The following is a 26576-nucleotide window of genomic DNA, read 5'->3' on the forward strand; positions in this document are numbered from 1 at the left end:
CTCCTGACTGGGTTGGGCAGCCTGAAAAATTCAGGACACCTGGGCTGGGGCCCCCACATCAGCTCCAGACATGGCCTTCAGTCCCCAGGGATCCTGCCACCATTCAGTGGACACCTCAAAACCCGAATAATATTATAGCCTTTTAGTTATTCTGAGGTGCAGGAATGTAGGCAAACAGTGGCTAAAGACCGTCTGCTGATGGCTGCTAAATAAATTCAGAGGGTGGCGGCTGGTTTTGTTTTGGTGTTGGCTATTAAGGGACATTACTTAGCTCTGTTGTTTTGGTAATTGAGGAAATGAACATTTAACACCCAAATTAGCACACCCTTGATTAAAGTTAAAGGCCACTGGCTCGATAGAGCTCGTGATTGTGGATTTGAAGGGAAGAGCTACAGTAACGTTTCTTGCAGTTTTATTACTTATAGTAGCATTCATGTAAAGCAGACTAAAATATTTTCTCCTTCAATATGTAGTTGAGGTCAGAACTATTAAGGACCCTGGAATAAGCTAATCTACTTCTTCACTTACAAAATTACCCTTTGTTTCTTGTGCCCAGTACACCTCATTTCAGATCATATATAACAGTATGAAACGCATGGAACTGGACAATTACAGACTTTCAGATCTCTAAACCTTTGTGTGAGCATGACCACCAATTTAAAAATGTTTCAGTTATTGCACCTAAATAAAATATCGCCTCTTCATAACCAACCTCCCCAATTACAACATAAACCTGATAATCTGCACTGTTTTAATAGTCGAAATGTGTCTGCGAATGTGTTGAGATCAGAGCTATCAAGCTTCTTCATAACAAGAGTGGGCAGGGAGGGACTGGCACTTTTCCCATTGCGTATACCCTTTGTAATTAATTTCTAAAGTAATTTCCTCCTTTGCTCGGCAGATATCATCTCTGACTGCATTTGTGGGGGGAAAGAAGATCTCCCCAGTTTATTTCTGACAATAAATACAGTTAATTAGTTTTCAGTAAGTAAAATCTGACAGCTTTCAAAGAAAGCGGGACTCCCTCTGGAGTTCCCAGTACAGGCACGGTGGCAAAGCCCAGGCAGAGGGAAAGGCACAGGGGGCGTGGGCAGGACACTGGCCAAGAGCTGCCCCAGGGGATGCACAGTTTAGAGCGGTATAATACAAACCTTTCTTATTCTTAAGATATTTAGCCTGTGGCTAAAGCTGTGAACACATGGAGGTTATTCAGAAGGGCACAGAGCTTGCCGGAGGATTCCTTTGCCTGCGGCACTGCTCTCTGTCCTCAAAGGGATGCTGAAACCGCACGACAGGAGTGATTTGGGCACAAAACCCGTGCCCAGAGGGACTAAACCCACAAACCAGGCTTGCTTCACACAACCCAGCACCCCAGTGGAGCCCGAGGGTGGGACCCCCTGACCTGCTCTGCGGGTGACCGGAGGAGGGCTTGAACGTGCAAATGCTGTGCTGACCCCCAGGGACTGCTTGAGCAGCTGCTGGGTGGCTGCGATTTGCCCTCAGGGGACACCAGAAGTTTTGCTTGGCTCCAGGGCTTGCTAGTGGCTGTACCCCTAGATGGGATCCCCAGGGCAAAGGCTCACTGCCACAAACACGTGTGGACAAACACAGCAACAGCCGGGGGAGAGGTCTGCCAGGTGGTCTCCAAAGGACACTCACTGCAGCTCCAGCAGTGAACCGGTCTTTCAGGTACAGACCATCAGTTTAGCAGCACACTCAATGCTGTTCCTTACTGCTCAAGCACCGGGCACATTCGTTTTCCCTCCAGCGTTTTATTTGTCCTTATTTGCTGTCCTCAAAGTGACAGACCCGGGGAAATTATTTATATCTTACACTGCTCCCATAATTATTCACCAAGAGTTTGGGAGACTTACTGCTGGACACACACACACACACAAGTCACTTCATGAGCATGTTATTGGGTTTCCTGGCTGTGGACCTATTTTAAAATGCTGCTGTGGTTGCCACTTTGGGATCAAACTCATGTAATTTAATGGGTTTCACTGAGATATCAACAGGCCCTCAAGGCAGATATCGATTTCCCACAACAAAGGGCTGCTCTTGAAATAATTTAATGGGATCACCAAGAAGTGACTTTGAGCTGCAGGTGCTGATGGAGGTGAGCTTGCTGGGATGTCATGGAAAATGACGCCCAAAAGCAAGACAGCCCCTGACCCAGAATTCCCAGGGGAGCATGGAGACAGGCAGTGAAGCAAGTGCCTTGCCCTCATAAATTCCCTTCTGTCCCATAAAGCCAGAACTGGAAAAGGGCCACCTTCATCCAGTGGTTGTCACCCTCATGGAAATGTCCCTCCTGCAGCCTGTGCAGCACCAAAGGCTGCACATCCACAGCATGGCGTGCAAGGACATCTAGTGCCTGATGCTGAGGCTGCAGGGAGGCTCTGGGCTACAGCAGAGTGTGGTTTTCTGGTGGCTTATCCCCTCACAGCAATAAAAAGTCCCCTTGGGGCCAGCCCCAGCAGTGCTCTGGAGAATGGCATCCGGGCAGGAGGGTCACTGTGTGGCTCTGACATGAGTCTCAGCTGTCTGCAACATCTGGGGCTTTGTCTCTGAGCTGGAGCTCCCCCCATGCCCCCATGCCTGGAGCAGTGCCTCTGACCCGCCCAGTCTGGGCAGCTTTGGATGTTCTCCCAGCTGGGCTTTGGCACACACGGCTCCCATGGTAGTGCAAGTAACGCAGCACGGCCAAGAAGGATAGGACAGTTGTGTCTTCATCTGCTTACAGTGCTCAGCTTTCTACTCCTCTGTCAGTTCTGTGACCTTCTCAAAGCCTGGCACAGGTCCAGTGCCCTACCTGACTGCTGCGTTTGGGGATGGAGATGACCACACAGTTTGCGGCACGAGAAACCAATCTTGTTTTCAAAGGACATTCTCCCGTCCAAAGCTATCCATAGAAAAGTTGGTGAATTAAAGCTGCTTGAGCAACACAAACAGCGCTTGTCAAGCCCTTGTACAGCAGAAATACCAAATATCTGAGGATAATCTAAGTTGTTGACAGTTGAAGAAGGTGGACAATCAAGATGTCAAAAGAACCTCATGGGGACAAAAGGTCAGAGCATCGCAGATTGACACAGGCAGTCTGGGCACGAAGTGTGTTTACCTGGTACCTGCACTGCTGATGTCCCTGCAGAGCCTTGGGACATGGGATGGCAGCAGGGAGGGCAGGAACCCAGCTGAGCCTAACCACATGCTGCGGCCAAGGTCAGAAACTCATCACACCGAGGTGCTGCCAGCAGATGTTCCTGCCCACTGTCCCCTCCTTAGGCAGCAGCCCTCACTCTGGAAAAGAGAAATTTTCTTTAAATGAGAATTGGAGAGGACAGTTAGAGATACGGAACGTCCCACTGGGCCATGCACTTCAACAGAGAACCTGGAATAATTACAGGTTTAAGCTGTCTGAATCTAGCCCATCCCCACAGGTAGGGATGGATCCCTTCGTGCTTTAAAGGACATTTACGCTGTAGAAATGAGCCTGAGTCCCAGCGAGCACAATAACCCCTCATCTGGGGGCTGCTGAGTTCTGCAGTCAGGAGAGGGAGCTGTGCTGCTGCGGGACGGACACAGGGTCACCTCAGAGAGGGTTGCAATACTGTCTCCAAACAGTCCTTGCAGCGTAATGTTCTTTAAATATTGCTTTAAAGAGATCTTAATTAATGCATCACCTTTTTTTTTTTTTTTTAGTTGTCTTCCCCTCTCTTTTTGGAAGTTTAAAAATCCATAGCTATTCACAAAATTGGTGCAAGTTTGTGAATAACTTCAGACCCCCTGAAAATCACCTTTTTAACTAGCTTGCTATCCCTGTCTCAGTGCTGCCCTGCTTGCACAAAGCCTCTGTGTGACATCCCAACATTCCTGAGCATCCTTAGGGATGACATCCCACCTGTCATCCTTTTACCAAAATGTAAGATCCCAGCTCTGACCTTCCCACTTGCAGCTGCATTCTGAGTCACACACACACAGGTTTTATCCTTTTAGTTGGGGTTTCAACATACCTTCACAAGCCTGAATCTTTTTTCCCAGCAAAACCTGTCCTGACAGCTTTACCACCCTATGCAAGTCCAGATCAGTGTTCTGGGATTGACATGACAGCTAAATCACCTCCCTGAAAACATGTCTGTACAGTCCACGGCCAGATAATTACATAACCCCATGTCCAAGTTATTCTGATGGAGACAATCTCCACGTCATTTCTGTGCAAATGCCCTGAGCATCGCTGGCAAAGCCTGGGCTGGCTGCTCCTGCTGCCAGGCCAACGTGCCAAGCCCTCAGCCCAGCAGAGAACAGCAGCTTCTCAGGGCTGCCAGGCACAGATTTGCAGAGAAAACCCTCTTCCAGCACAAGTGGGAAATATCTGGAGGGGTTTACCCTTCCTCTGTCTGCTACCTAGTGATTTCAGATGGCAAGACACAGTGTGGCAATTAAACTCAGGTAGCTTCAACTTTGCAACTTCTGGAAGACCACGGGAAAAAGATCCAAAGCAAATCTCAAATTTAAGTGATACAAGAGCTATCAGGTCTTTTACCAATTTAGGTGTGCTTGATAAACCATATATTTTTGTAGGAGATGACGCTGAATGAGACACTTAGCAGAAATATGAAGCCAATTATTTATCACTTCCCCTCATTAAAATGGCAGAAATAGAGCTATTAAATGAAACCTCACAAAACTTGTAAGTACAAAGGACTCCTAGGTCACACAGGTTGTCCAAGCTCATTGCAGCAAGCTCAGTTTCAAATTTCTTCATGGGGTTCCTTAGCATCAGCTCTCACATGGTAGAAGCCTATTCCTCCTGACAGACACCAGGAGGTGTGAGCACTGGGCAGGATGCCTGGCACCAGGACACAAGGCTCTCTGTTGAGAGATCTGCCAGCAGTTTTCTTCAGGTGCCACTTCGGGTTTGTGAAGAGTGGCTCTATTAAATAGCAGTCCAGGGCTTCAGAAATAGAGAAATCTTAAACTGCAACGAGATGAACTATCTGAATCTCTCTTTGGTTTTCTTCCTGGCAAAGAAAACAATGCTTATTGGTTGCATCCATAGGTTGTTTTGGCTCCTCATTTGTGTTCCCCTTTTTTTCTGAGCAATTTTAGAGGGATTCCTACAAGGCACCTCACCTGCTGTATCCAGAATAAATCTGTCACCTTGCAGTAATGTTTCTGCGGATTTCTCTGCCAGGTGCACACTCTGAGTCACAGCAGATTTACTGCTTCACTTTTGCCTCCAGGTTTATGGCAAGTGATTCCAGAAGCCCGTTCTATATTTGAAAACCATTCCAGCAGACAATCAGTTCAGTGCTCCTGTCCTTTATGGCTGTGGAGCATTCCTCGCTGTTAGTATCAAACTTGTAAAAAAAAATCCAGAGCTGTTTGTTTTATAGCATTCCAGGGCACCTTAATGGCCTGTTGTAAACATCAAGTACATAAAGAATTTGATTGCAGCAGAGAGATGTGAGTCTCCCAACCACCACTCCTGAGAGGAGCAGGCATGTTTGGTCCTGAAGAACCAGCAGGCTGGAGGACACTGGGACTGTTGACTTGGGGAAAGGTAGAGCAGGACTGGGAGAGGCCACAAAGACTGGTGAAAAGCACCCAGGCACCTGTGGGGCCCCTGAGTGAGGCCAGCTGGGCTGGCCAACAATGCACTGACTGTGTATTGCTGGGACTAATCTTGTTGCTAGGAGATTCAGGGGCTGGGGAGATAAATTATCAAAAAGTGCCAGAGACTTTTGGTTGGAAAGTCTCTCCAGGTAGCCAGCTGGGGCCCCCAGTTCTTAAAAAGGATGTGGACCTGCTGGAGCCTGTCCAGAGGAAACAACAATGATCAGAGACTGGAGCACCTCTGCCATGGAGACAGACTGAGAGAGTTGGGGTTGTACAGCCTGGAGAAGGGAAGGCTCCAGGGAGACCTTAGAGCCTCTTCCAGTACCTAAAGAGAGTCCAAGAGAGTTGGAGAAGGACTTTGGACAAGGGCCTAGAGTGACAAGATAAGGGGCAATGGCTTCAAACTGATAGAGGGAAGGGTTAGGTTGGACACTAGAAAGAAACTCTCCCCTGTGAGGGCGGTGATGCACTGGTACGGGTTGGAAGCTGTGGATATCTCTGGAATTGTTCAAGCCCAGGTTGGATGGGGCTTTGAGCAAAGTGGTCCAGTAGAAGCTGTCCCTGCCCATGGACAGGCTTTGGAACTAGATGATCATTAAGATCCCTTCCAGTCCAAGCCATTCAAGGATTCTGTGGTGATTCTACAACTCTGTAAAATGGTTATATGGGTGTTGCTGGGTTATTGACCCATCTCCTTCCTCAGTCCTATTTTAGGACATATTCAGTTGTGCTGGCAAGATCTGTGCTGGCAATCACAACATCCCTGACAGCAGAGCTGCCTCCTACACCCCCCAACACAGACACCAATGCTCATCTCCCCTGGCAGGCTGCAAAAAAGCATTGGATGCTCCATTTTTAAGGCAAAATACCAAAGCTTTGGCTAACAGAATAGTCCCATATGTTTCTGAGTGCTCTTGCCAAGGAAGGTTTTCTCAAAGACTTTTGGCAATGGGCTTCTGACAACATAATGCCATCCCATATTCATCCTCTTCCTGAACTATGGGCTGTCCATGCCCAATCTTGTGGTGGTTCACATGCCAACATCATAAACAGCCCTCACAATATGATGTGCTTGGATGACAGCCTTGCCCAGTATCAACCACAAAATGCTCAGAAGCATGGGCAGAGCCCAGCTCTGACAGCGGATTAGGTACTGCCAGGAGGCTGGATTTGGGGCTGTTCCTTACACAAGCAAACAGTGATTGCCTTTAATATTCACTGAAATACAAGCACCAGCTTGCACCAGGACATCTTTACATTGACTCTCAGGTAGGAGGGGAGCTGGCTGGGGGCTGGGGCTCGGCAGTCCCACCCTGGGCAAGCAGGCTGCCATAAACACCATCCTGTGCTCCCTAACCCAGCACAAGGATGCTCATCTGTGCTCTGCACCGAGGGGTTCTTGGTGTAACTGATGTTCACAGCAGCTGAAAACAGAGAAGATAAAGGCACCTGTGCCTTCCACAAAGGCCTCTTTGAACACACCACCTTCACATGTCAGTGAAGCACTGCCCTTCCAGGAGGTATTTCCCAAAATATCTGCCCTTCCCAGACTAACAATACAGCAGGGATCAGCTTCATCCAAGGGCCATATGGCATTGGTGAAGGGCAGTTAAGCAGCCCTAGAAAATGTCCACCTTTAATTAAAAACACGATCATTTCCCAGCTCCCTGTAATAATATCACTACTCCTCCTCCACAAATGTGCTGCATTTCTCATCCAAAGGAGAGCAAGCAAGATGCAGCCCATGCCCAGCAGGTTTCTGCCTCAGCAGCAGCAGAGTTGTACATGGAAGCAGCCTCCAAAGAGCCTTCAGCAGCTGCAGGGCCGCCCAGATGTTCCAGCCTAAATCCAAGGAAGTTTCCTCAAATAGTTCATTTTCTTCAGACTTTCCTCTTTTGGCCTCATATCTTTACTGTGCTGTTACAGATTTTCCTTCAGTTCCCTGTTCTGGGTAACCCTATTTGCTAAACCAGGCACTGCCCATGCCTAGGACACATTGAATCCTTCTCACAGTTGGGGTGCCTGCCTGTGGCCACTGCAAGGATTTCTAAGCCAGTCTTGGCTGGCTGTCAGGTTTCCTAGGATGGACTGTTTATTGAGAATGTAATTTCCATTTGTTATTGCACGAGCTGTCAGAAAAGAAAAAAACCCCAATATGTCCAGGTGAGTTTCAAGTCATGATACAAATGGACTGTCCTGATGCCTGAGCCCTCCCTGTATAATATAAACTCCAAACTAGGAGATAATTAGTAAAATAGCATCCTGACAAATCCGAGTATTAAGGAATCAGAGGAATATGGAAATCATATTTCTGTATAGAAAATGCTTAGTATTAGTTCTTTGACCAAGCAGGGGCCATTGGGACCTTCCAGCCTCACTGAGAATGTGGGGATCAGTCATTCATTCAGCCCTCAGCAGAACGATGCTGCTATTCCCTGTGTCAGAATTTTATCCCATGCATTTCCCTTATCAGTGCAGCGTTCAAAGGCTATTTGAACCACACACATGGGGAAAGGGGGAAATGTGGTTCATCTGTGATGATATTTGACAAGAGCCAGACCTTATTGTTTTAGCTGTGGGATTGCTTTCAAATTCCCCCAGTTCTCCTGACCTAACACTGACAAAGTGTCACATGCTCCACTTGCAAATGGGAATCTGCTCCAGCAGAGCTGCATCACTTCCTCTGCAATGAACCTTTTCCCAGTGGGACACAGGGGTATCCACTACGTTTTTTAAAGGAAGAGGAAATTTTTGGAGAAAATGGATATAACAGAGCACAAAGAAGGTCGCAGGGGTCAGGCAGCCTGGGAATGGGCAATTCTACCTCCCTTTGGTTTGTTTTCCCTTGTTTCAGGATGAGAACACTTCACTTGGCCCGCTCTCATCCAGCTCTCCTGTTATGTCACATCCGGATTACTCAGTGGATGAGGTATTTGGAGTGTTACATCAGACAGATAATATTTGTTTATATAACTCGATCTTTTTCTCAGACTCGTGCTTCTCCAACTCCCCAAAAAACATTTATATAAATATTTATGTTTTCAGGAATGAGAACTTATATCAGCCTCAGAATGACAGTCATGTTCACTATAAATCAGTACAAGTGGTTGCTCCAGAGCCCCACAACATAGCCTGGGAACCTCTTTTTTTTCTTATAAACACCAGTTCATCAAACCTTGAATTATGCAGAGGAGGAAATCAGTTCTGGTGTAACACAATTCTGAAATTTGTCTCAGCCTTGAGATGGAGCACTAGCCCAAAAGGGGACCATAAATCCACCATAAAATGCCAGAGGTTACAGCATTCACTGCAATGTCTGAGGCTCTGCTCTAAGTCCCTGATCGAATGCTGCTTTCTGCCTCTGTTTTTAGTGAAACTTTTCCAAAAAGTCTTACTTTCCCCTCCGTGTAAAACAGAAGAAGGATTTTAAAGCTTTTCTTTTCAGAGGAGAAAAGCTTCTTACTATTACACATTCGATCAGGTCAATCTATTGCAGAGGTTGCATCCTGCATGCTTTAATGCGCTGCCCCACGCCACCCTAGGTATACTCCAGCCAGCAAAAACAATGCCAGCAATTCACCCTCCTGACAAATCTCTTGCTCAAGTCTCATGAAGGTGCAATATGGGGCATGAAGGATGTTTTTGCAAGTAGGGTACCTCAGGCAGTGTCTATCACCTGTAATTCATTCACATGAAATGCCACCCTTCCCTCTCACTGCTCATGTGTCTTACTGTTTATTATCACCCTAATTTCCTGGGCAGAGATTCCATTACAAGAGCAGCATTTCCAGAAAAGCTGCTTCAGCAACTTCAAAGGGAATTTGGCAAACAGGTGCTGGAAAGGGCTCTGGGAAAATTTCAACAGCAACATCTGAGCTTGGAATCCTGCTCCCATCACAGTGCCCATGACTGGCTCTGCCCTCCCGGTCATGCTGACACCATCCTTCCCAACCAGCTGCAGAAAAACTGCTGAGGAGTGGATACCCCATGTATCCAGTTTCCCTTTCCTTGGATTTTCTGCTTGCAGACTCAGACCCTGTCAAACCTCTCCCATCTGCACTGACCCGAGTTCCAGGCAGACACCCACAGATGTCCTGGTGAGGGCTGCCCGCTCCAGGCAGGGCTGTCACTCATCCCCTCATGGGAGTGAGCCCGCAGCATATCCCACCCTCAGAGCTGCTCAGCAGCATCAGCTGTGAAATCCCTCCAGCCCTGAGCCATGACATGTCAGCATCTGCCAGTGCTGCTCATTTTCCCAGGCTGTGGTTTGATAAAACAGTAAATCCACCCCTGGCATCCCAGCAACCAGATTAGGTAAGAAAAAAATAGAAGAAAAAGAAAACTCAGCTGCACAGCACGAGGGATTCACATGGCATAAACTTTCCACCGTTCAGATTTGCTTAGAAACAACATTGCTACGTTAACCTTGTGCAACTTCACTTGTCATTCATCTTTTTTGCCGCCTCCATTGCAGCTTGGGGAGATAAATATTTCATCCCTCTCTGTGCCACAATGTCCATCACACACACCCCTGTTTCTCCCAGCTGGACAAGGCCTGGCAGGCCCTGTGTCCCTGTTGGTCCTCAAGCAGGATGCCCTGTGAGGGATGGGCTGAAAGCCCAGGGTGCTTTCAGGGCACTGCAGCCACTGGGGCATCTGAACTCAGCATCCCACCACTTTGTCATTTGCTTGGTTTGGCTAGACCTTAATGTTTAAACTGAAATGTCCATTTATTACTCCAGGAAAACACCAAGGACTTTTTTCTGGCATACAAATTCCCTGGCTTTTTCAGTAGAAAGATCTATTGGTTGGTTGATTAGTTTTGAAAGCTATCTATGCCTCTGAGACCTCTGCTGACTCCAAGTTATGGTAATGCTGGATAACTCGGGTGTTAATGCCAAGTTGCTAATGAGGTTTGCTCCACTGGGCTGGCTCTTGAAAAGGATGAATGTTTAAGGCCTAAAACTGCCTGTGGTCTCATAAAAAAAACACAACTCTCCTGATTTTCTACTTATTTGCCATTAAAGGAACGATTCCATCCTGCCCTTTACTTGCCCTCTGGTTAAAGTTTGCCTCCCTGGCAAAGGGTTCAGTGGGTTACAAAAGCACAACCCAGATTTGGAAACCTACCCAATACAAAATCCCCAAATCTGCACTTTGTCATCAGCAGTAACTTTCCACGCCCACAACCCCTGTTGCACTGGCCCTTCACTCCCAGTCTGCATGAGCAGCTGTCTTACTGAGCAGAGCCCCTCTGAGCTGCCCCTGCTCTAGCGCTGTGCCCAACCCGGCTCTGTTTACCCCAGAGAGAGCTGGGCTGTGCTCAAACACCCTGGCCTGGCCATGGGGACTGCAGCCCCTTGCAGCTGCATCCCAGTCCAGAAAGGTGGTTCCTGCAGTTATTTTCCCAGCTTCTTCACTTCCGATGAGACCAAGATAAGGAAATTCACCTGCAGGGTCAATATCTTTAGTAAATAATGCTGTCACCTTCCAGAGCAGGTTTCCCAGCTGGCAGTGATGCTGGTTAGGGAGCAGGGCCACGCTGCCTGTGCATGAGTGCTGCCTGGCTCAGGATTCCCCTTCTTTCCCTTGTTTCCAGCTTGCTGTGGAATAGACGTAAAACCGAGCAGAGCTGTTGACAGCGCTTCCAAGAAATGAATGCAACCAGAAAAAATTGGCCTGGAAAACAAAATCCATTCTGCTTCCTTTGCAAAAAGTTCATGAGGGCTGCCTGCTCTGCTCCTGTAAATCAATATATCTGTAGGTCCTTCTTCCCAAGCCAAGCTGTGTAACATGGCTGCCCATATGGAGCAGAAGGGTGTATTCATACAGACAGAGGCAGAAAAGCTGTGAGATATTTTCCTTCTCATGCCACAGCAGAATCTCTCAGAATCTCTCTGAGCTGCACATCAAAAGATCCAAAACCTGGCCCTGAGGGCTTGTCCCCAGGAATGTCAAAGGAAACTCTTCCTGGACAGAGGATCTGTGCAGCTTTCCAGGCTCTGGCAGAAGGCAGGAGTCAGCCAACAATAGCAACAAAATTTGTGCTCCTTTTTCTTCCTCCCCACTTAGCTGCTCTCTGGCCAGGAGCTTTCTTCAATCTTCATGGTTTGCTTAAGGGCCCTGGAAGTCAGATATTTTTCCCTGGAGCCTCCAGGGTTGGTTCCACCTTGAATCCCCTTCTGCTAAAAGGCTCCCCCACACCATCCACTCCCCAAGTGCCCCCAGTTACCAGCAGCTTAGCACAGCCCCAGGAGCTGTCAGTCAGCAGTGACATGCTGGCTGCTGGCCTGCCCACAAATATCTGTATTTCGCAAATAAAGCAGGTTAATTTAAACCACCACAGCCTGCAACAGCCTGACAGCTCCCTAAGGGCCCTTATAAGTGAAGACTTAAGCAATCATTGGACTTGCAATTTATAATAATGCTCTGTAGACCTTTTATATAGAGCGGTCTGGCCAAGATGTGGCTGGGTTTAGTCCTGTGCTCAAAGACAGAAGTGCTGCCAAAAAAGTGAAGGCTGAACAATCAAAGGAGTTCCCAAGACTATCTTAGTGAAATTATTTCAATTCAGGTGATACATAAAAGATGGCTCCTTTTAAAAAGAGGCCACCCTTCCCTTCATTTAAGAATTAAAAGCTCTCAATGAACATGCTCCGACATCTCACAAGACCGTCACCAAAGCAAAAAGCAGAAGCAGTAAGTTTGTACTTTAACTGCATAATAAATGTACCTGAGTTCAGACTCATACACTCAGTTCTGCCACACCCGCAGGTGAGTTTGAAACACATCAGCCCTCACTGCAAGGACTCACAAATACAATAAAATCAGAAAACCACAATTCTGTTTTTGTCTTGTTGGTAAACTTCAGATGTTTGTTTGGATTCTGAAGGTGTAATTTTCTATTGTTCCTGGCAAGTACCAGCAGGTCTCAGGAGCTTGTTCTGCAAGGATACAACTGGGGACCAAAGGAGGCTGAGGAGCTCTGAAGAAGGGAAAATGAGTCCCTGACATGGAGCCCCTGTTCTGGAGGGACTAGCATCACTTCTTAGCTGCAGCCAGAGCTACGTAGGAAAAAAAACCAATCTGCTCTATCCAAACTGAGCTGATCAGGGAGTTGCTTGACGCTTCCCTGATGGACCTGCTCTGGTCACTGTGGCTGTGGAAGTTTCCCACTGGGCAGCAGGGACAGGACACTGAATGACTTGCAGGGCACAGAAGTGAGGCAGAGTGGTCTCCAGCGTTAAACACCCAGCTGGCTCAGCAGGGTAAGCTCTGGGCTGGCCTGAGCAGCAGCAATGGAAATGGGGGTGAAAGCATTTATGGTGTCACCGGACGGAGCTGCGTCACTACCGCAGGCAGAGCTCGCTTGTGCAGAGGGCCCAGGAGGAGACTGGTTCTATTCCTGGTCCTGTCACATGCTGCAGGTCAAGGTTATAATGCTCGGGTGAATTCCACTCATAACAAAGCCGGTATCTGTTGACTCTCACAGCTGATTGTTTTGGAACAATAATTCATAGTTGCCTCCCTGGATACAGAGAACTGAATGACAACTTGGATTACCAGCGCACAGCCTTGCCCTGAGGACCTGCAGCTGATGACTAAACCACCAATTCTGCTATTGAGATCCTCTACTTCGACATCCCTGGGGGCAGAATGTAGGATATTTTCTAAGCATCAATTGTGGAAAAACACTTCCCTTTCCTGTCCTGCATGGGGCAGGCAATTAGCTCGTCCCTCTTGGGCAGGAAAGGAGGTTATTTAAAACAGACACAGGAGCTCCCCCGACGGAAGCTCAGACTGCTGACCTAGTTAAGAGCTCTCCCATGCAGGGCAAATTACTTCAGCATAACGCAATATGGGATGCAGGAATGATCAGCATGAACACCATGACTTTGATCTCAGTGATGGGAAGGGCAGCATTTCACTTGACACCAGTATTATGACCTTATTCCCAGCACATTCCAATGCCCCTTGTTTTTTCAAATGCTCTTTGGCTTCTGTTCTCCTCTTCATTTGCTTTTGAGACACAAAGATGTAGCCAAAACCAGTATTTTTAGAGAGGTGAGCATTGATCACTGAACTTTCTTCTAGCAAAGGTTAGCTGCAGAAGATCACAGAACCACATTATCCCTTCTCAGGAATGCCCATATTGCCAGGATAACAGAATCAGGGGGGAAAGTATCAGCTCATAAAGAGTAATGCTGCCAAAGAGAGGCCTGGGGGCATTGCCACCCCTCTGGTCAGTGAGCAATGACACAGCCCAAGAAACTCATTCCCTCCACCTTTCTGTGTTCACAAAATACAGAGGGCACTTCAATCTCAGCTTGCAGAGAAGAGCCGAGTATTGATGTTTTAACACATTGAACCAGATTCCTCTCAGAGCTGTGCAGTAAAAAAAGCCAAAATCACTAAATCTAGAGGCAGCGGATAAGCTGCAATAGGGACATTCAACTAGTAAAGGAAATACCCTACAGTTCTCAACAAAGGTGGTAAAATGCTGAACAGGGCAATCAAATGTTGATAGTGCAATCTCTATCCTGGAAATATTCAAAGCTTTCCCCAGTAAGGCACTGAGCAATCAGGTCTAACTTCAAAGTATGCCCTGTTTTAGTGGGGTTGGACCAGAGACCTTCAAATGTCCCTTCTGATCTAAACTGTCTTACTGACTTACTGGTCTAATAATCTGGGGTTACTTTGCAGACAGGAGGAGACAGTAGGTGAACAGGAAGGAGATGCAAGATCCCCCAGGCAAGAATAAACCTGGCAAATAGCCTGGTTTGGCATTGTGTCCTAGCCTCATAAGAGACAGACATGGCCAAAGCACTTCACAAGGGTTCTTCATCCTACTGGAGAGGCAAAGATACCCAGAGAAAATTCATAGTAGGGTCCTCCTAGGGAACAGAGGGATGAAGGATTTAGCAGGCATAAACCATGCCCTGGTACTCACCAGGAAGATGATGGTGATGAAAAGTAAAGTTCATTAGGTTTTCTCTGGGTCAGAGATTCAGAGTTAAAACAAACACAGGGTAAATCTGAAATCACTTTATTGGAAAGTTTCATACAAGAATAGTCAGTCAGAAAAATTACTCAAGTGTGATACAGTAACACCACAGACAAACTCCTCCCATATCTCAACTTGAGGCCAATTCATTTACAAATAGCCACTGTATCATCACACTCAGTTTTTCAGAGGCTTGTGATGTCAGAGAGTTTCAGTGCAGCACAGGGAGCAGAGTCTGTCTTTACATCAAATTAAATTAGCCGTGACTGCAGTTTTTCCTGTGAGAGGTATGAAAGGCGCTGTAGGTCTGTTGAGAATGCTGTTTGCAACATAAGGCATCGTTGCCATCCACCCCAGCTCATTCAGGCTGAAAGACTGTAACAAAATATTCTGCCAATAAAAATCTTTTAGAAAAACAGTATAAAATTTTTGATATACATATAGCATAAAGCTACCAAAAAGTGACTGTGCCATTTTCCCTCTTACACAAATAATATTTTTTTAAAAAATCATAATACCTTAGCATATATACCCAGTATATAACATATTGCACCTTTCCAAAATACTCTGTGCACCAGAAGCCCCATACAGTACCCGGGCAGTTCCAAGACAGACCAGTAGCTCCCCTTTAGTTCTGCTTTAGTCTCTACAGCAGCTGCCAAGAATTTGGCTATCACAGGTTTAGGATTTAGAAAGCAGGAAGCTGCAAGATGGCAAACCAAGTATTGCTTAGCAAACCAAGGAATGCAAATCAGTACCATTCCTTCTCAGGAAGGAGAAGAACCCATCACAGGAATCTCTTGATTTAAAAAAAAAATCATATATTACTTGTTGGTGTCAGTGAGACAATACAGTTTCGAATGTTTGTTATTTGCAGAGCACCCCTTTGTGTGCCAAAGAGGTACCTGCAGCACCTGTCAGTGGTTTCTGGCCTAAATGAACATACAGCCAAACCACAGGAGCAAATAAAACCAGGTCAGTTTACTTTGCTTCATGACAAAACACTGTAAGACACCAACAGACACAGTGTTGTGACACTGCTATCTGAAAATAAAATTAACATTGATTCCTCAATCCAATTTTTGGTCACCTGGAGGGTTTTAGACAGAAGAGCAATTCCTATCTTGTCCCTTGCTTTTCCAGGCATAAGATTCACTCCCAGTAACCATGCACAGCTATGCAGAAAAGGAGCTGAATTCCCAGGAACTGGAGATAGTGCTGTGTGTGAAACCCACCCTGTGTTTGGTCACTTAATCTTCTCAACTCAGCAAGAACTTATTAACTCTCTGTATAACCTTGGAGAATACCAGGAATGGGCTTTAGATTTGAGGATATACAAATCAGATGATTTGTTGTTTCATGGAGAGAGCACTAACCCATCCAGGTACAGGTAGTACAGGGATGGGGTTTTTTGTTAGGGGGGATTTTTGTTGGCTTTCTTTAACAGAGAGCTGGCAGCAGCCAGAGCCCCTCCCTGCACAAAGCGTACAAAGTTATCTCCTGCTAGAGGTCCCAGAGCATAGAGCCCCTTCTCCTGAGTGCATTCATAGGTGAATGGATCAACATCTATGGGATTCCTCTTTGAATTGACTGGCTGGTCACTGTCCATTGCCAAGTCAATGCCATTATTTGGCAGAAAGGAGAGGTTGGGGTTTGAGCCAGTTAGAACAAGAGCCATGGAAATTTTATAAGCTTTCTGACAGCCATTCTTGTCTTGCAAGATGCATTTCTTGTCCTTGCCAAAGGAGAGCACGTGATGTTCAGGGAGGCTGATGTAACACTCATAGGGCCCAGCACAGGCAGCTGTTTGTTCTTTCATCATCTGATGGACTTTGTGGTACTCAGGGTACATCATTTTGGGGAGCTGGTTAAAAATAAGGCCTGGATCACCGACTCGTCTCCGAAAAACATGGATTACTGGAATATTGCAATGGTGAGCAAAGAGAATTGCATCAGCAGCTGTCAGACCAGCACCTACAATCAAGACTGGATCTGACATGATGCCAACACTGTTGTTCTTCACTGCTTCTTCTAGGGCAGACAGCTGGTGGTGGACATAGGAAAGGTTTTCTCCCTTGACCCTGAGCCAGGTAGGATTGTCATACGTTCCCGTAGCCAAGACCACATTCTCTGCATGGAGGGAGAAGGGCTCTTTATCACCTTCCACAGTTTTGAAAAATCCATCCACCTGAAAGACCTCTGTACTTTGTTCATTAGAGTTCCAGAGTGGGTCACTATCCTGCAGATCTTGCTGGGTGTGGTTGGAGATGCTCTCTGCACTCACTTTCCTCACAGAGGTCACAACAGTGCCACATCTGAAATTCTTCTGCAGTCCTTTCTTCATCACATAGTGTTGGTAATATTGAGCAATGTCCTCTGCTGTGGCTCTATTGTTTCTGAGGCCTCTGTAATAAAGTACAAACAAAGATCAAGCAGCAGTTAAGTAACAGATTGGAATTTGTCCCCTCTTGCACTGAATGTATTCTAGAGCCATCTGTCTTGGCACTACCAGAGAAGACTGATCTAGTTTCCCCTGGTTCAGCAAAGTTATTCCTGACACATAGAGCTAACAGTCAGGTCCAGAAGCTGCTGGACAGAGGCAGCTTTTTCTACCAATAATCCCAACCCCAAGAACATGGTTGGCTATTTAAACCTTTCTCTAATATCTTGTTTCCATTCCATTTTTAACTCCTGGACTTCTTAATTGTGACACATGTCAAGAGAAGAAGCACCTCAGAGACTGCACAGTAGCTGAACTGATTACACTTGTCATCAGGGACAGCAGCAGTAGACACAGAAGCCAGGTGACCACACTTTGAAGCTTTACTCAGAATTTGTGGTCCCTGATTCATCTCCCCAGTGGGTGTGGACACATTCCAAGCAGCACTGCAACTTAATCTGAATCACTGCATGTAGAATGCACTGGTTTGGGGGTGTGGGAGGGTGTCCTTTCTCTCACTAAAATCATCCATAACAGATGCATAGCTGCATTCAAGAAGTCCATTCCAGGTTCTCTAAAAACCTCCAGATGTTTGGAAATGACCATACCATGGATATCTCACCTTCTCTTTTGCTTTAACCATTCCTTGAAAGGGAGATCTGGGAGTCCCATCCATTCCCCTCTGCTCAGGGTGACCATAGAGCCCTCTATAGACTGGAAAAAGAAGCAGAGAAAAATTACTTCAATTTTTTAACGTAAAAAGCAAAAGGCAACTTTTCCATGTTTCAATATGGCACAGATGATGAAATCAGTAATTTCCTCTGATCTGCTGTCATGGTTGAAACCATTCATGTTCTCCAAAAAGAACAAGAGATGGGAAATATAAAGGCCTCTCATGCTTGTTTTCCTTTTAAACTTTCACTTGTCTGTATATATAAAATCTAATAAGGCTGACTGGCATTTTAGAGGCGCTTTTCTCTCTCCAGTCAACATGTTTGGCTGTTACACAACACGCAGACCCCGGCTCAGCTCCAGTTCACTTACGTGCCAGGCACCTCCAGGAGCGTTTCTGCCAAGGACCAGGTGGGGGATGGCTCTGTCAGGCTCATGCCACCAAGTGAGCACTGATTCTGCTGTCCCACCAAAATCTGTGTCTGGACGCTGAAGAGTATCGAACAGAAGAGCCACAGGGCTGTGGGATCGTCCCTCCAAGCCTTCAGACAGATACTCCAAATCCTAAAGAGAGGAAGACCAGATGCTCAGAGTGCATGTACTGCCAGGCAGCAGACTACTTGTTACTCCAGGATCTCTGATCAGTGGGTTTGGTGTGCTGGGAAGCTCATTTACTGGCACACAGACCTGTTTTTGCCCAAGGGCTACCTTGAGGACCTTAGCAGCAATGCTGCCATTTCATACTAGGAAGATCTGGATTACAAAGCAAAATTTGCTCAAGGCTCATTCTGTCTGTGTACTTTGAAAATCCAAACAAGATAATCACTTATGATACACCCCTAGGATGCTTTCTAGAATGTCATACTGTTTCTCTTTACACAAACCTGGTCCAAAACAGAGACTTCTGGTGCCCCTTCCAGCTTTCTCTGAAGAATAGGATGAGGATGAAAAGAGTGTCTTTTGAAGTAAGGGGTGTAACCTGACAGCAAATATGAGAGACAGATTCCTGAAGGTCCGTTCCCTGAAAAAAAAATGGAGAAGAATTTATACTTCTGGAAATATAGCAGTTCTTTGAGAAGTGTTTCTAATATCCAGACCAATTCCAAAGATACGACACTGCTGTGGATACAGGTGATTTCCTACTCCAGGTTGACCACTGACCTATTGGATGGAGTTGGGGAAGTCATTTTAGCCATCTCCTCCTCGCTTGCTCCTATTTGCATTGCAAGGTCCTTAGAACTCGCTGAAAAAATACTGGGTTAAGAAAGTCAGAGGTTACCCTCACCTGAACCTTGAAGTCTCTAGCAAGGTGATGAATGGAGTTATTTCTCTAAACTTAGAGGTTTAGAAACTGATCATGTACTGACCAGGGGCCTCAGCTCTCCCAGAAGCACATTTCACACCAGCGCAGAGTCATTCACTGTGCACAGGATACAAGCTCCAGAAAAGAGAGTGACTACTGAAGTGAAGGGGAACCAGCTCTTCTCAGTAAGAAATTCCATCTTTTAAGGGATATTTGGCAATAGCAGCTTTGACTAACGGGTCTTGAGGACACTTTCAAATGGGAACCAGCCCTACCATGGTACTGCAGTGTTATGGAAAAAGTCTCTCTGCCATGCCAAGACAAGCCCTCAGAACACCACACTTTGAACAGGCTGCTGGATGGCTGAATGCCTTTGCTGACCACCCAACAGCCAGTGGAAAAACTAGATATATGTGACTCCAAAGCCCAGTGAGAGTAGCCTGTGGAAAGTTTGCACATGGTTGTTCTCCAGCACGTTTAATATTTTACAGTGTCTGTGATAAATAAATGTCAGCCTGTCTGGCTGCCCAGGCTTTGCTGCCGTGTGACCAACAACCGTGACACAGTGCAGTGACAAAGAGGGGAGGAGAACCCAAGTGACAGCAGCCTGTTGGCACAGTGCCAGTACTGCAAGGGGGACTGGAGCAAAGGCTGATCCTTGAGGATCCCAGAAATAGGAAGGTTAGGGCTGTAAAGCCAACACTGAGCTATGTGAAGGACAGTACATGTCACAGCTGGGGACAAAGCCCGCTGTGCTGAGCACAGACCAGCAGCTGCAGGTCAGTGTTTGGAATATTCCACTTGCAGGAAAGTTAGCCAAAACCAACAGCAACAGACATTAAAAACAAACTGAGCTGCAGCTATAGTAAAATATAACAAATTTCAGGTTACTACTTTGCTTTAGGAAGTACAAGGAGGTACCCAAGTCAAACTTCACTGTCTGAATGCACAACACTCAGCAACTACACACAGAGGATTTACTCTGAATCACATCTAAGTTTGATATGGATGGTCACAAGAACATCTGGAGCTCAAGCTATTTCACAGTGCAACTGCATCCACGAGGCTGCCAGCACAGCTGAGGGAACACACAGCCTTCCTGGAGCAGGGCCTGGGGAAGTAGCTGGAGCCTTCGTGCAGTGCTGTCCAGCTGCAGTGGAACAGCTGGGCTGCTCGGTCCAACAGCCTCCTCAGAGCGCCTATCTTCGTTCTTCTGAGGGTTTAGTGACATCTCTGCCCTGGATCCCTGTACAGGTGCACTAGGGAGGTACCAAATATCCTCCTTCCCACCTAAAGACTTGAACAACTGAGCAGCACAAAGTCATTCTCAGACAAGAAATTGCTGGTAGTAGTATCCTTGTCAAAGTCGCTGTTAGCAAGGACTAGGGGTGATTTATGCAGTGTCTAACTTTGGAGCAGCTCTCTCAGGTGCTTGGAATTTGATGCCAGATAAGGAGGGAGCCCAGCTCTGGAAGGCATGAAACACAAGCTCAGATGAACAGGGTCCAAAACCTGCACTCCAGCACGCTCATGGTAGGTCAGAGGGGAAGGCACTGACGTCATTACTTTGCTCCAGGAATCACCTCACACTGCAAAGTTCCCTCTTGCAAGGGAGGCAAGACAGTTACTATATATCCTGTTTTTTTAACTGGTAGAAAACTGCTTTTTATAAGTCTATTAAATCTATACAAAATCAGTGTAGCTCACTCATGTTTTAAAAGAAATCTGAAAAATGTGAAGAAAACTTAACAGCATCTGGAGTACTGTCTAAACAGACATCATGGTGAAAAAACTCACACAAACCTACCTTTAATTCAAACGCTACAGATTAATTACAGCAAGCTGATTAACTATCCGTAGTGGAAAGGTTTCAAATCTTTCTAAATATCCAACAGAGAAAAAGCAGGCCCAGATGAACTGATGCTCAAAAGGTTACTAATTTTATCATTAAAAATAGGTCTGTGTTTTAATTTGTCAAACATCTTGTTCCCTACTTGCCACAATTCTTAGTGGTCTTTCTCTTAGTATTATAGGAAGTTTGGCTGTCTGGGAAAGGAAGCAGAAACAGTGGGCAGGCATTTCTGGTTTGAGTGAGAACACGTGCAACAGAAGTTAAAGATAGCAAGTCCAAAGCAAAAACAGCACGAGAGAACACAGCATTGCTGGCAGGAGAAGGCTTACCTATGATCACAACAGGCAGTGTCTTGAGCCCACTCTTGTTTGAGGGTCTGGTCAATAATGGATACATCTTCCCGTCCGGAAGCATTTATGCTCTTCAATCTACCTGCTGAAATAAAAAAGTTTTTTATTATTTGCATTTTTTGACAAAAACCCATGAACAAACAAACGAGAAAAACCCCACAAGACTTTCTCCAGCCCACAAACTCAGGCTAATCTAAAGTATTACCCTTGCATTGCAGGCTGTCACATTCTGTCACAGACTGTCACTGTCACACTTCCACACTCAGGACAGACCTCCTTATCTTTTTCTCCTCCTGACCCCAAAATCAAAGGATGATTCTCTGATTATGCACCACAAAATGGGGAGAGAACAGTTATCTTTCTCTTTCAGACATGAATTCCAGTTACTCCAGGACAGCTGGCAATTTCAGTAACCCTCTGACTACATTAAATGAAGTGTTGCAGCTTGTTAATAAAAACTTCACTTCTGACCATACTCTGTACAAAATTGCATCATTGTCACAAACACTTTTTAAAGTAACTTGTGCATTTACTGAAAAGTAAAGTAAACCTGACTCAAGACTTCTGTCCAAAGGCTGGAAATCTCTTGGCTGCATTTTCAAATAGGTACCATTCTATCACTATAGGTTTTTTTGGAGAAGTGCTAGTTTAGTTCTGGAACCTTCTTTCTTAATTTTCCAGAAAATGGAGAGTTCTAGGTGTGAAGAAGTAAAAAAGTCTTTGAACAAAATATACATCATAATTGGAGACTAAGGTGTCATTAGAGTGGAATCTATACAAGTAATCTAATTATTATGCAGATATTCAATGAACACTGAATGTTTTTGTCATTCCTGCAGGAATCCTACCATACCAAATAACAACTTCTTTAGTTTTCCATGGAATTCAACTCTACTGCCACTAAACCTAGAGAAGTTATTTTTACCACAATAAACATGAGATTTCTGAAATTCAGCATAAGCTTTTAAATTATTCTACAAAAAATACTCTCTTTTATAAAAATCTTATTCTCATTTTGGAAAGCTAAGCAAAAATCCATTGAATGGCATGACTTTGTTCAGTAGGGTATGCTCTCCACACCCTTTCCAAGTGCAGAAAGATCTTTGGCAAGTGCACCACACACTTCCATAAGGCCTGGCACATCACTGCCTTTGACACACGTATTGCAGCAAATGTCTTCCTACAAGTGTAATGCCCCTCTTTAAGCCTGACATTTACGTCACAGCAACTCCAGCAGAGTGTAGGACCCTGGTGCCTGAATGGGCAGCCAAGAAACCACCAGTGAGTTTGCAATATGCAAATTTCAGGCATGAGCAGGAGTGTTGGAAGTGCATTTGCTTGCAAGGATGTGACAGTTCTCATATACACCAATATCCAGCCATGGCTGGGCTCGACAGCTCTATTCCAAGAGCACTGGGTTCATCACATAAGGCTTACAAGATGAATTCAAAACCAGCAGCTTTGTCCACATTTTTGGATCACAGTTTAGTAACACTTACTGGCTGCCTGTTACCGCTTAACTAAGCATTAGTTAAAGACTCTCATGCATTTTGCCGACAGGGCATGAACCACTTAAAAGACATAACAGTTGTGCTTTCTAATTGAAGTAATTTGAAGCATCTAACTTTGAAGAGAGTTGGATCTCAAGGAAACTTATGTTCCCAATTTAACTGAGACTCAAAGGTAGTTGCATTCCCTCCAGGAGATGAACTCGCCTTAAGGCATGTTTATCCCAGCCCTGGAAGCTGTGGGAGTACAGCCCAACTGCCCAAGGATCTCCCCAGCCTTTTGGGCAGGTTCTGCCACATTAACCAAAACCTGCACCACCTTCAGACTGTGGTGTAAGTTTACCCCCAAATAATTCCTTCCCACAAAGCTCCAGAGCTGCAATTGGTAGAATTCAGCACTAGCACCTGGGACTGCCAGAGACACCAAAGCAACAGGACACTGGTGTGACCAGTAAGGTATTCCCCTCACACCAGTAAATCACAGTATCTAGCTGCAGGTTAGCAGAAGTTTTTTCTCCATGGTAAGAAATAACCCTCTCTCCATGACTGTATTACACAAGAAGAAAAGTTCTTATTAATTTCTTCTAACACAGAGTACACATCTTATTTCTGTGAAACTAATGAGAGTCTGGAAGAGGAAAGCAAGATCTCTGGAAGCAATCTTCCAGGTTTCTGCTCCATAGCTCCCTGCAGCAGCATGCATGGAAAAACTGCATGCACTCTGTAGACAGTGGTAACCCAGCAACATCCGTGGGATTTTCGCTGGAAGCAAGGACTGCTGAACCAACCCAGTACAGCACATGGCAGCAGTTCCAGGGCAGCAGCAGAGCCAGCACATAAATAAGGAGCCTGCAAGTCCATCTGTAAGGCATGAGCACAAAGTCATGCTGCTGTATGCCAGCATTTTTCTGGGCAAGCCTGAGGGGGACAGAAAAAGCACAAGACAGGAGAAGACAGCCTGCCAGTCCTGTTTACTTTAGAGGAACGTTGCCTTGGCTCCTGGCCGTTGCACCGTGCCACCCTTCTCCACCCTGATAAAGCAGAGAGCCAGAAGCCGTGAGCTCACTGATGGCTCCCTCCTCCTTTCACTCTCCTCCCCCTCCATTCTGTACCTTTTGACACATGAAAGAGGAGAATTTTCTGGAATTAAACCAAACTTTAATAGCTGGAGGAGCACAATTGTTCGTCTGATGAAATTACTGGATCTGTGCATATATGTGACCATTTTAAGCCATGAATTTATTCAGTACCTGGGTTCACAAAACCCCTAATGACATTTTAGTGCTACACACTTCGTTTCCTGAAGATTTGACACTGATAATTCTATCAACACAAGATTAACCATCCTAGCATCTCTCTACAAATGGGAGAAATCCCTTTCACGTCCTATAGCTGCCATATCTATAATTCATAGTTATTAATTCTTCTTTTTAAGTAGAAAGTGAATCAGGTGGTGCTGAACCTGTTTATAGCTATTCCCATCCTGTAGGCTAAAGGTTTGACTTCTGGGGGTAAAACTGAGCTCAGAGCATCTCAGACATTTTAGTTTCAAGCCAAACATTCACTTTTCCTGTCATTGGATGTTAAGATGGATTATTTTAATTACTTTTTTTTTTTTTTTCAGTCTTAGACTCCTATACCTGGAAACCTGGGCAGCTAATACAGTGTAGCAGAGTTCTTGCACAGGCTACTGGAAAGCAACAGGACACTGAAGTTCATTGCAAATCTGTACTGAACTAGTTAGCACCAAGAAAAAGCCTGAGATAGCAAGAAACTTAAGACTGCTCTTCTCACCCTCCTTTTACGTAGTGTAGGCTGCTGAGCACTCACACTTAGTCAGCTTAGTGACACTGAGTTTGGCTCCTGCTTTGAGCTTCCTACTTTAAATGGATGTCCCTTTCCTCCTCTTCGTTTGGGAGAATGCAGCAAGTTTCACAGCTTGTCTTCTTGCTGCTTCCAAAGCATTCCAGTGTCTGTGTGATGTTACATAATTGTTTCTGGCTGAAAAGCACCCAGCTCATTCTGGGCCAGGCTCTGCATACCTTCCTGACACAGCCTCATGTCTAGAGGGACTGTAACTCACAAACTCAGTCAGTGTGGCTCTTACTAGTTCCAGGCTGCAAGGCTGAAACAGGTTTTAAGTGAGCAGATGAAAAAGCAAGGATACATTTAGAAGGCAAGGACACTCTGTGATCCTTAGAGAAATAGAAAGCCAGGTCACATCAGCCATATGCAGATATCTCTCCCTATAACAGGCACGAGATTTTTCTAAAGTAAGAATCAACAGTTTGGCCTGAACAGCACATGGGGATAGTTCAAGTCAGCAATGCAGTCAGGGTATAAATACTGGGGGAGATTAAAAGAGCTACCACAACACTCAGTTTTAAAGAACAGTTCTAAAATAAACGCAGCAATAGTTTTCTTCAGCTTAATTTCTTCATCAGCTCATTTGTTTCACCAGTTTAATATTTAATTGATTAGTACTTTTCTAAAAAAGCAGAGATCTTGACAGCTTTTACATTTTATACTTCCCTACAAGTTTCAGAAGTTGTTCCCTCCTTGCATCATCACTCTTACATATCAGGGCAGTTACCCCCCAAACACAATTAAAGTATGTGTAAAAAATCAACTTGGTGCTATGTAATAACACCTTTCTAAAACACCCCTGTGATAGTCAGAAGGGCACACCAGACAGAGCTCTCTGTGCTTACTTGGAGCCTTCTTACCTTTAGCAGCAGGTCTGATGAGAGGTGTGATCTTTATGAAAGTGATTGTACAGTCAGGAGAGCCACCCAAACTACAAGCCTGGAATCCTCTCTCTGCCCTAAGACAGCTGTTTAAATATAGTAGGCGACCAGCAGCAAGAGAGGAGAGGAGGAGCCAAAATGACTGGAGGTGGAGCAAGGAAAATACTAATAAGCATGAGTCAGCAGGAATATTTCCCTTCCCAGCTCCTGAATGAATGATGTAGTGAGCTTCCTTAGTAATGTTCAGCTGACTGTGTGACTACAGCAAAAGCAGGCTTACAGGAGCCATGCATGGCAGAAGTCCTGCACTGAACACACATTTCCATTTTTAACCCTCAGGACATCATAGATATATACTGGATCTGAAAATATTGATGTCAGTTTGTATTTATTTTTCTTCGGTGAGATAAAGTGTTATAAGCCTTTTGCACAGCAGCAGTAAAATGAGTCAAACTGCTTCCTATAAAACTTAGAACCAACCAGGGATTTCATCCAAGATATCTTACTCAATTCAGGGAATAATCGATCTGGCTTGCTAAATTTAAAGTGCCCTTCACAAATGAAATACCTTTATGCCAAAGTGTTCAGTTCAAGTAGTAAATGCAGCACATGTTTATCTCTGAGGCCATCTGTTTGGAAACCACAATTTCCAGGAAATCAGGACTGCTGATATGCAGTTAAGATGCATACTTTCATTCATGTGATCTGAAAGATAAAAGCAGTTCATAAGAAGGATTTCCATACTCTCACGACCCACATCACAGCAGAATACCTAATATAATACTCAATTTAAATTCCACCAGAATAAGTTGTTTTAATAAATGTGAAGCCATTGTTTCACTCAAAGTTTAACTACCAGTCAACCCTTAGAAAAATCTGACTCAGTAAATGGTGTCAGACTGAAGGGGGGGAGGGGAGGGGGGAGGACTCTTTCGAGTTTCCTGGTAGCATTTGCACAGTGCTCTTAAATAACTCATACTGATTTTTTGACAGCAAAGGCTTTTATATGCATTAATTAGATATTTATTGGCATGTAACCAATGTGTCCATGTCAGTCAAGGAAAAATTAAGCTTTCAGAGG

At 45.3% G+C, this 26576-nt stretch overlaps 2 protein-coding genes across 3 annotated transcripts in view; both read right to left on the reverse strand.

Moving 5' to 3' along the window:
- The window catches only part of NECAB2 (N-terminal EF-hand calcium binding protein 2), a 91069-nt gene extending 81316 nt beyond the window's left edge, over positions 1 to 9753 (reverse strand). The window contains exon 1 of the mRNA XM_032121581.1: positions 9684 to 9753. The gene's annotated coding sequence lies outside the window, so the exon portion shown is untranslated. The remainder of the gene's footprint in view (positions 1 to 9683) is intronic.
- Positions 9754 to 14649: 4896 nt separating this feature from the next.
- Positions 14650 to 25581, reverse strand: OSGIN1 (oxidative stress induced growth inhibitor 1). Of its 2 annotated transcripts, none has more exons than XM_032121947.1 (6): positions 25475 to 25581; positions 21220 to 21325; positions 18620 to 18756; positions 18108 to 18299; positions 17686 to 17777; positions 14650 to 17028 (listed from the first exon to the last, which is right to left on the reverse strand). In XM_032121947.1, the coding sequence occupies exons 2-6, from the start codon at positions 21302 to 21304 to the stop codon at positions 16038 to 16040; spliced, it is 1497 nt and encodes a 498-aa protein (XP_031977838.1). In that variant the 5' UTR covers positions 21305 to 21325; positions 25475 to 25581; the 3' UTR covers positions 14650 to 16037. The 2 variants fall into 2 exon arrangements, with proteins under 2 accessions (XP_031977838.1, XP_031977839.1); XM_032121948.1 differs by having other exon boundaries at positions 21220 to 21322; positions 25475 to 25579.
- Positions 25582 to 26576: the final 995 nt, after the last annotated feature.

The sequence above is a fragment of the Corvus moneduloides genome, chromosome 12, assembly GCF_009650955.1.
Source record: "Corvus moneduloides isolate bCorMon1 chromosome 12, bCorMon1.pri, whole genome shotgun sequence".
NCBI lineage: Eukaryota > Metazoa > Chordata > Aves > Passeriformes > Corvidae > Corvus > Corvus moneduloides.